This window comes from Poecilia latipinna, unplaced genomic scaffold (genome assembly GCF_001443285.1).
Source record: "Poecilia latipinna isolate Pla-1442-1.1 unplaced genomic scaffold, P_latipinna-1.0 Scaffold1645, whole genome shotgun sequence".
NCBI classification, from domain to species: domain Eukaryota; kingdom Metazoa; phylum Chordata; class Actinopteri; order Cyprinodontiformes; family Poeciliidae; genus Poecilia; species Poecilia latipinna.
Genome location: NW_015114261.1, coordinates 105,837 through 115,345, shown reverse-complemented (window position 1 = coordinate 115,345; position 9,509 = coordinate 105,837). Strand labels below are relative to the sequence as shown.

General features: G+C 41.6%; 1 protein-coding gene across 2 annotated transcripts in view; it reads right to left on the bottom strand.

Annotated features, from left to right (window-relative positions):
• atad2 (ATPase family AAA domain containing 2) overlaps positions 1–9,509 on the bottom strand; it is a 25,853-nt gene that overhangs the window by 9,588 nt on the left and 6,756 nt on the right. The window contains exons 5-24 of one of the 2 annotated variants that reach the window (XM_015059655.1): positions 9,394–9,481; positions 9,212–9,293; positions 8,877–9,035; positions 8,597–8,717; positions 8,323–8,331; positions 7,353–7,454; positions 7,082–7,190; positions 6,657–6,772; positions 6,181–6,355; positions 5,949–6,037; positions 5,637–5,796; positions 4,951–5,041; positions 4,663–4,840; positions 4,444–4,580; positions 4,213–4,345; positions 3,243–3,429; positions 1,961–2,146; positions 1,748–1,883; positions 801–997; positions 543–702 (exon numbers count right to left, since the gene is read on the bottom strand). In XM_015059655.1, the coding sequence (XP_014915141.1) occupies positions 543–702; positions 801–997; positions 1,748–1,883; positions 1,961–2,146; positions 3,243–3,429; positions 4,213–4,345; positions 4,444–4,580; positions 4,663–4,840; positions 4,951–5,041; positions 5,637–5,796; positions 5,949–6,037; positions 6,181–6,355; positions 6,657–6,772; positions 7,082–7,190; positions 7,353–7,454; positions 8,323–8,331; positions 8,597–8,717; positions 8,877–9,035; positions 9,212–9,293; positions 9,394–9,481 (2,615 nt within the window). The remainder of the gene's footprint in view (positions 1–542; positions 703–800; positions 998–1,747; positions 1,884–1,960; positions 2,147–3,242; positions 3,430–4,212; positions 4,346–4,443; positions 4,581–4,662; positions 4,841–4,950; positions 5,042–5,636; positions 5,797–5,948; positions 6,038–6,180; positions 6,356–6,656; positions 6,773–7,081; positions 7,191–7,352; positions 7,455–8,322; positions 8,332–8,596; positions 8,718–8,876; positions 9,036–9,211; positions 9,294–9,393; positions 9,482–9,509) is intronic. The other variant, XM_015059657.1, reaches the window with a different exon arrangement.

The window sequence follows — 9,509 nt, the reverse complement described above, 5'->3', positions numbered from 1 at the left end:
AAATTTTATTTCAAAAGCTTATTTGTGCTCCGCAGTTATTCAATTTCCCCCCCCCCCCGTCAACAAAACTCTTCTAAGGTTTCTTTCTCGAAAAACTAAGATCGGCCCCCGACCAGAAAAGGGAACAGTCATGGGGCCCTCGCAGGAAAAATTTGGGGACCCCTGACGTAGAAGGTAAAGCTTTACACCATTTCTCAGAGGTGTTTTTTTCTTCTTCATTGTCCAGATGGTGTTCAGGACTTTTATGCCACACATTCAGTTTTTGCATGCTGCTGCTTCCACACTTATAAGAAAGAAAAAAAGAAAAAAAAAAAACTTCTGAGGCCTTCACACAATGGCTGCATTCGTACAGAGTCTAAATCACACAGATGGATTATTTATCAGTTGGATCATTCATCCCTGAAGTCAACTGGTTGGACTGGATTGCCGCTAAATAAAAATTTGTGCTGCACTATTTTTTTTTTGTAAAGACTAATTACTCTGCTTCCTTCTTCCTACGCTCCACTCTGTGTTGGTTTGCACATGTTGTGTATATTTGGTACCCGAGGGGTCTCTGTCTGGGTTGTACTCCAGGGCGTTCTGCCAGATGAGGTCAACATCCTGGAGGAACTCTTTGACGGTGCCGTATCGATGGAGGTCAATCCTCGACAGAACCGTGGACAGGTCCATGGGCTTCTTGATTACTTCGGCGTAATCCGGAACCTGCGTAACACACGTGACGTCGTTTATAGAGAACAAGCAGAACTTCTGGGGAGAAGAATGTCACCGAGAGCGACAAGAGGAGAAGCCTGGACGGCTACCTCGTCCAAATCCACGGGTTTAGTGAAAGCCTTGAAGCGTTTGTCTTGAGAGAGGCGGTTCGTGACGTCGCGCAGAAACAGCCGCAGCTCCCTGAGCGTGTCCTCTTCCTGCTCGTCCAGCCGCCGACTCTCCTCCTCCGTCAGCTGCCGAGGCGGAGGCTGGGGGGCCACCGGCAGCACCTCCAACGCACGGAGCACTGGCAGGTGAGGATTCAGGAGATATGAGATGAAGCTTAAAAAGTGAATTTCAAACTTTTCCAGCACCGTACTTTGAAGATAAAAACTAAAAAAGGACATTTGATTCACGATTATATATAATTTATTACTGTTAAAAAATTTTGTGATAGTATTCCACATTCTGCAGCACTGACAAGGTCTTAAATTTTAAGTTTTGTAAAGTCTCTCTCACACACATTATACACCTCACTGGTCCAAGAACAAAACACTAATTTAGCAAAAAAAACAACAACATTTGTTTAATGTATGAAGTATAGGACGATCAACAAGTAATTGAGTCGTTAGAAATATTAGATTGAAACGATACAAACAAATTGTGTTAAGATCAATGAACTTCTAGCTAAAACTAAATGCTCATATACAAAGAAAGTCACAAAAAATGTTGGCATTTAGCAAATAGAAATAATTTTCTTGATTCTAACTGATGCAAAAGAAGGAAAGTTCAGTCTGATTTAACTTCAGACTGAGAAAAAAAATGCATCCATGTTTTTATTGGATGTATGAAAATATCATGTTTCAACTGTAAATAACTTTTTCTGAATAAACATTAGATTCCACTTTACTACAAAACTGTGCAGTTTGAACATCAAGCCCCGTCAAGCATTTTATACTTTCCAAACCTAATCAAAATTCAAGGATTTCAAGCACCTGAACAAACTCAGTTTTTCCTTTTTTTAAAACAAAACTATGATTTCAGATAAATCTCTTACCAGCTTTTCTTTTAGAGGCTGGCGCTTTTGCAGCCTGGTTGAGGATGAGGTCCTCAAAGAAGTCCCTTCTCTCTTGGCTGGTGGGGACTGGGACATGAAAAACTTCTCCGTACTCGACCCGAAACAGCTCCTGCACCTGGAACATGACGGCAGATTAATGTCTCATTTTCAAGAAATAAACATTTCCCCACTGGAAACGCAGCGGCGGCGTACCTCCATGCTGAGCTGGTCGTAATGGACGCTGCAGGTGGCCAAGAGCAGAATGGGAGAGAAGGCAGGAATGGAGCTGAGGAGGCTCAGGAAGGTGGCCCTTAACGCAGAGCCCACCGTCTCCCACCACTGGCCGATGTGAGGGATGTACAGGATACTGGGAGAGGTTCGTTTGGCCTCAACGAAGATCTGGGGAGCATCAAACTGGATCAAATTCTGGTTGTACTACTCAGACTCACAGCTGGAAGCAGGACATGAAGAGTCAGTGTACAACTGTAAAGGATTCTGGACATTAGAGCATAAAAGAAAAAAAGCCAAGCAAATACTGGTTGATCAGGTAATCAGAAACTATTAAAAAATTAGTCTTTTTTTTCAGTCAGGGAAAGTAAGACGACAAAAAAATTCAAAATATCCATATATACCTGGGTCTGTTTATTAAAACATAATTGTTCAGTTTATACTAAACAGAATTTTCCCTTAAGAAATTATTACACCCTGATTCTCCACTGCTGGTCTCTGGAGAGCGGCATGTTATGAGAAAAAAAATGAATACTACAAAAAAATAATAAATTTTTATGAGAAAGCTGCGATTGGGTATAAAGGTCATTGTTGCTTTGAGATGATTTTCAAGAAATAATATAATGTTAATGGCATAATAATGCAAGAATACAATAGTATGCGTTAGAGACATTATCTAATGTCTCTAACAAACATTTAACGCTGGAAGACATTTTAAATATCCAAAATAAACAAACAACATATAAAATGGAAACTGGAGTCTCTGTAAACGGAGTTAACCTTCAAAACAGAGACAAATTGAGACCAACAACCAGACTGAACATTTCTGTAAGAAATGAGAGACATGAGGAAAAACATACAATTATCAAAATGGAAACCAGCGAGTTTGTGTTAATTTTTCATGCGACTGACTTACTGCTGATTGCGGGAAGCTTAATGGAGGGTTTTATAAACAGTTTAAACATGAAGTTCGTATGTTCACCTTTTCTACCTTCAGATGAATCTAAGACAAGTTTGTCTGTAGTACAGATTTGTCCCCATTTGCTATTACGAGAACAAGTGGGGCCCATGAACTACAGTTTATGTGGCAGCCATTTTGGCCAGTGAGGTCTACCAAAGAGACGCACTGAATTTGACAAGGCTGCAAAAAGAAAGAATCTGCGGCTTTTAGAGCTTTGTTTATATCGTTATGTTTGAACGCGAGAAGGCAGACACATTTCATGCTAATATTTGACATCAGGATGAATTCAGAAAATTTCCCTCTCACCTTTGCGCATGTTTCTTCGGGCGCCGTCGCGCTGGCTCCAAACAGGACGGCCATGTCCAGGGTGTACACCGTGAATTTCTCCAGAGCGTGGAGCACAGCGGGGCCCAGGTGGGAGTTCTGACCCGAGCCCGGCCGGCCCTCCAGCAGCAGCCTGGGACGGTACGACGTCGGCTGACTCAGCACGCTCCTACATGGGAGGACGGAGTAACTTTTAGACATTTAACCAAAAATCTTACAAGGCTATTAAAGGGAATCCTGTATTATAACAGTTTGTAGGAAAGATTTATATTTAAATTATGTATTACTATGGCTGCAACTAACGATTATTCTGATAAAAAAAACAACACTTAAAGCTTTTTTTTTATACAATATTAAAAATACACTAGAAGAAGCCAAACAAATAATTCAATTCCTTTTTTTTTAAGTAAGAAAATAAACATTTTAGTGCATAAAATGCAAGAATGCAGGATTTCTTTAGTGAAAGCTTCATCATTTGTAGCAACGGATGCATTTGCAGCTAAAATATATTTTCAACATCAACATGTGAAAAGCTCAGGCTTTATGCTTGATCTTACATTAACATAGTGTTGGAATAATCTAATGACTAATTTTTGGATTAAACAATTAATGACTTTTTACACAATTTCAACTGGATGAAACTGAAACTATTCCACTTCAGGAGTCCTAAATAAAGCATATTTGCAGATAAAAGATGTTTTGTTTTTAATCTTTCTACAGTTTTGGCTTAATGACTGATCTGTGCGTCATTTTTCAGCAAATGGCAGTTTATCGTTTAGTGTGTAGATTCCAAATAATGATTAATCTAGTTCTAGATTAGTTGATTTTTTCCAGTAATCAATTCATAATTATTAATCCGATTAATCATTTCAGCCTTATGCTTTACTCAACACAATACTAGCAGCAAATAAATACTTTCAAGTTATTTTCTGAGGAAGAGTGACTGATTTACCCGTTGAGGTCCAGCAGGCCGCTGGCGGCGGGGAGCTTTAACTGGGACTGGGAGGTCGGCCCACTGGAGATGATGTCACCGTCCTCTTCCTCACTAAACATCAGTTCTTCATCCGACGTCCCACAGGCCACATCTGCAAACAAAGAACCACACAGAATGACAATAAAGTTGATGCTTTAAAAATAAAAAATAAAATAAAAATAATAATAAAAAAAAAAAAACACAAGGCACCTTGTTCTCTCTTCCTCTTCAGTCCCTGGTCTGCATGCGGGAAAACTCGCCTCACCGTGTGCAGAACCGTCTGCAGGGTGGCGTTCAGCAGAGGCCGGATGGCAGGTATCAAGGCCTTCGCTGGTGACACCATCGCCCTGAAGATCAAGACGAAGAACTCAACAAAACGTCTGCAGGGTCAAGAGCCGATAGAGGAAACCAAAGTTTTCGTTGCTCTACCTTTGGGCGGCTGGTACCATCTTGGACATGGCGCACTTAAAGTCTTTGCTAGCGATGACGATGGAGTTCACATCCAGAACCAGCTTCTGGGACGAAGAGTAGATCTGTGGGTAGCGGCGCCGCAGAGCGCACAATGCTGCCTCGGAGCAAACCGCCTTGATATCTGCTCCACAGTATCCTTAGACGGGGAAACAGATGACGCTTGTACATCAGTACAGCATTTTAAAAGTGAGAATGTTTCTTTCTGTTGCTGCTCCAAAGGTTTCCTGCCTCCACACAAAAACATACCAACACATTTCTCTGCCAGTTCCTCCAGGAAGGCCTCAGAGGGAGGAGGGGTCCACTGCCTGGTGTGGATCTTCAGAATCTCCCTCCTTGCCTGCGAATTATGCAGAAGCAAGATGTTTAGTGTCCAGAAACAAAACAGCACATTTTGAACAATAAAAAAAAAATACAATTTCAAAACGAACCATTTTCTTTCAAAATATGAAACTTTTTTTTTTTTGCCCTTTTTTTTGGACTTTTTTTTTAAACGGATCATTCTAAGAAAACGTTGCTCCTCCTTCCACAAAACCAGAAATGAGCTATGTTTCTAAATGTTACACAGCAGAAAGAAGAAAAAAACTTGACAAAATCCTTACAAACAAAAATGATCTACAAAGCAGAAAACGTTAAGAGTTATTTCACAGGATGTTTAGACACAGGAGGATTGTTGTTGATGTTTTGTTTTATTGCTGCTGTCACTATCGGACTGGGCAATAAGACTTAAAAATAAAATCTACAATTTTTATTTCTCACTAAGATTTTGTAGTCCAGGTTCAAGGATACCAAAGCTACAAGTGGATAAGTCAAAATGAAAATCTCAATTTTCCAAAACGTAAATCTTCAGAAACAGCAAATCTGATTAACTGATAAAACCGATTTATCACCCAGCACTTTTTTTTTTTTTTTGCTTGATTAAAAAACTTCCCCACCTCTCTGTCCGGCAGACCGAACAGGAACTCTCTGTCGAAGCGTCCGGGTCTCCTCAGAGCCGGGTCGATGGAGTCCAGGCGGTTCGTAGCTCCGATGACGACAACCTCCCCTCTGCTGTCCAACCCGTCCATGAGAGCCAGGAGCGTCGACACGATGGAACTACACAGAGACCAGGAGCAAACTTCAAATCCTCAGGTTTCTAACTCCTCTCCTTATAAAGAAGCGTAGGAGCAGCAGGATATGGAGTTGCATCTAGTTTGAGGTTTTGGTTCCGCTCAAACCTACGGCTGGATCAAAAGAAGAACCCAAACCTGTGGATCTGGTCCTGCCGGCTGGATCTGACTGGAGCCAAACCATCGATCTCATCAAAGAAGATGATGGACGGACGCATCTGATAGGCCTGAAACAAACACAGGAACAGTCACTGACAACACACCGTGACTTCATAACTGTAGGAGACAAACTGGTTTTATTTAGTCAGATTGTACATGAAAATAAGTGTTTTCTTTTTTAATTGGTTGTTCATTAAGAGCTCAGGTTTACCTGATCGAACAGCAGCCGCAGCTGTCTCTCTGATTCTCCCACCCACTTGCTGAGGCAGTCCGCTCCTTTCCTCATGAAGAAAGCCACCTTCCTTTCCCCCTGGCTGCACTCGTTGGCCAGCGCTCTGGCTACCAGGGTCTTCCCGGTGCCTGGAGGGCCGTAGAACAGGCAGCCCCTGGAAACGAGAGGGGACACAGAAATGATGCTTGTGGATGAGATGTGATGGCAGAAAAGTGGAGGAAAACGATTTACGAATGAGGAAAGCGATTGACACGCACATGAAACATACCACGAAGAGACCATAAACACCAGAGTTTAACATTTTGGAACAATTCATGGATATCAACTGATTTTTCTGAGTAGTTTTTCCAATAAAAATGTAGTTCAGAGTTCACCACTGCTTCCGTCTTGAAGCATTTTTATTCAGCCAACAAACGGCGCTATTTTTCCATTTTCACGGGAGCCATGTCTTTTACCTCGGTGGCTGTATTCTGAACCTCTCAAACACCTCTGGGTAGAGCAGAGGGAACACCACCATCTCCTTCAGGGCCGAGATGTGCCTGCTCAGCCCTCCGATGCTGTCAAAGCGAACCTGGAGCAGGAGAAACGAGCTTCTGTTAGGGTTTCATCCCCATGCTTCTCAGACGTTTTTCAGTCAGAAGAAAAAAAAAACTATACATTTCATTTACATTTCCTTGGTGTAGACCACTTTGTGTTAGTCTGCCAACTAAAATCACAATGAGATGCATTAAAGTTTGTGGCCATTATGTGACAAAGTTCTAGGAGTGTGAATATTTATCTATGCTTCACACTAAACCCCCCCTGTAACTAAACATTCAAAATGTTAAATTTAGATAAATTTAGCATTTGGATGCATTACTTCATCCTTCCTGCCGCTCACCGTTTTGTCGATGTGCATGGGGTCGACGTCGGCGAGGCTGGCTCCGATCTTCATCCTGTCTTTCTGGATCCCCAGCAGGTCTTCTTTCACAAGGTTCATAGGGAGGCATCTTCATAAGAACAAAAACAAAACAAAACATTAAATCACTAAATTTTAATGATTCTACCTGATGCAATCACGGAGTCACAGATGGCACATTGTCAAGTGCTAAAAGAATGAGGTTTAAAATAGAAATCAAGAATTCGGTTCATCGGGTTTTTGCTTCTCTCACCTGTTGACCGACCTGCTCCGGTTGTTGCTCCTTCGTCTCTGGAATTTCTCGTCGTCCGAGGAAGACGACGTGGAGTCGCTGCTGTGGATGGCGTGTCGTCTCCTGTCGGGTAAAAAAAGACGTTAAATTAGTTTTCCTGTCTCGCTCCGCAACGATGCAACATACAGACCATTAACCTTGATCCAACAATTCCTGTCTGTTGGATGGAGCTAACAAAACACAAATATGTTTAAGCCTAAACATATCGGCGTCGCAACATTCACCAACATGATCGTGATGTAGGTTTTCCTTGTTTTGTGTGACCCTGGGTGACAGTAAATATGATGCATTGGACTCCAGTGACAGACCAACATACAGCACTGCAACGAAAGATTATTTTACTAATCGATTATTCTGATGATTAATCAGATTTTAAAAAATTGTCAGCTTACTGATTTTTCATTAACATTTTTATACAACTAGAAATGCATTGAAAAAAATGCTAATGAACAATAATTCAGTTCATTTTTTTTCTTAAATAGGAAAAACATTTTATTACCTAAAATGCAACAACATGGCATTCCTGTAGTAAATTTGAACTTAAAGCTAAAACTATACCGCTTGAGGAGTTTTGGGTAAAAAATAATTACAAACAAAGGAGTTTTTGTCTTACATTAAATGCAAAATATAGATATACTATGTACAGTTTTGGCTCAGTTACTGCTCGTTTTTTCAGCAAATGGCCTTTTTCTGAATCTGTAAACTACAGTTAACGAATAATCGATTAATACTAAATTAGTTGACGGTTATTTCAAAAACATATTCTTCACGATTAATCGTTTCAGCCGTGTTAAGATAGCATTAGTATTAATGCCACAGCAGTGCTTAAAAAGAAGAAAGAGCCAACCACCAACACCTACAATGCTAACAAACACATCCAGCACCGCACAGACAAACCGAGAGCCCAACAATGACACAGTAAAGGTCTTACCTCTCAGAACTACTCCAGAGGTTGGGAGGGAAGCCAATGAGAAAAAAAAAAAGAACAAACAAATAGGAATTGGAGAGATTTTTGGTTGAGATCTTTAGGAGAGTTGGGCTAACTTTTCAAAATAAAGGAGAAGTAGATCTAGGCATGGGTCAGCTACCCGTTTCTGGTTTTGCAGAGGTCACAGTCAAAGGAGTTTAAAAACCGCTAAACTTTTCAGTCGCACCATTCAGATCATCTAAAGGCTGAAAAAAGTCCAGACGAATGGAAAACCGACCTGCTGGTTCTCCTTTGGTTATAGGGGCTCCTGGGGGCCGTGGAGCTGAACCTGAACCTCCGTCTCATAGGAGACGAGTGCTCCTTGAAGTACATGCTGCGTTTCCTGGGCTCCCGCGGTTCTGGAAGAACATTACAACTATTTATTACAAAAAGCTTGTTGGTAAGCTTCAGCAGTAGCTCCATCTCGCATTAAGATTGATCATTAAAAAGCTGTGCTCTTTATACAGTCACAGAGATCAATAACTGATTAAAGTGATTCCTTTGAACAGATGCGGTACCGTCCAACGGGGCCTGGTAGCGAACAGCAGTCTTCCTCTGGCGGAAGTCGTATCGTTGGTGGTTTTCTTCTTCCTCCTCGTCGTCGTCTTCTTCGTCTTCGCCGTCTTCATCCTCCTCCTCTTCTCCATCTTCACTGTTGTCATCATCTTCTTCATCATCTTGAGTTTTGAATGAAAACACAAACAGGCTGTGTAAATGAGGACATAAAACTCTTCAGGAAGTTGAGGCTCATTTAAAGTAAATGAAACCGATCGGTTCTTTCCGACGCCGAGACGTATCCCAGCACATCCCAACCGCGGATCTGAAGCACTTCCACCTCGTTTCCCCTCCTCACCTTGGTTCTTCTCCTCGGTTTTATTACTCTTGGTATTTGTCCTCAGGGAGCGCCTCATTCTGCCTGAGCCGTAGACTCCAACCTGTCAGGCCGAAACATAAAAAACCTGAAACGACCGACACGGCAGGGAGCTCAAACTCAAGGAGCGATGTAGAATAAAATAAAATAAGAAAACCCATCACCTCTTCTGTATTTTCTCTGTCTCTGCTCCTCAGCCGGCGTCTCATTTTCTGCATGTCGTCCATCTTTTGGAGAACTGCTTCAGCGGTGCTGAGAAGAAATCGGAGCAAAGATTTTT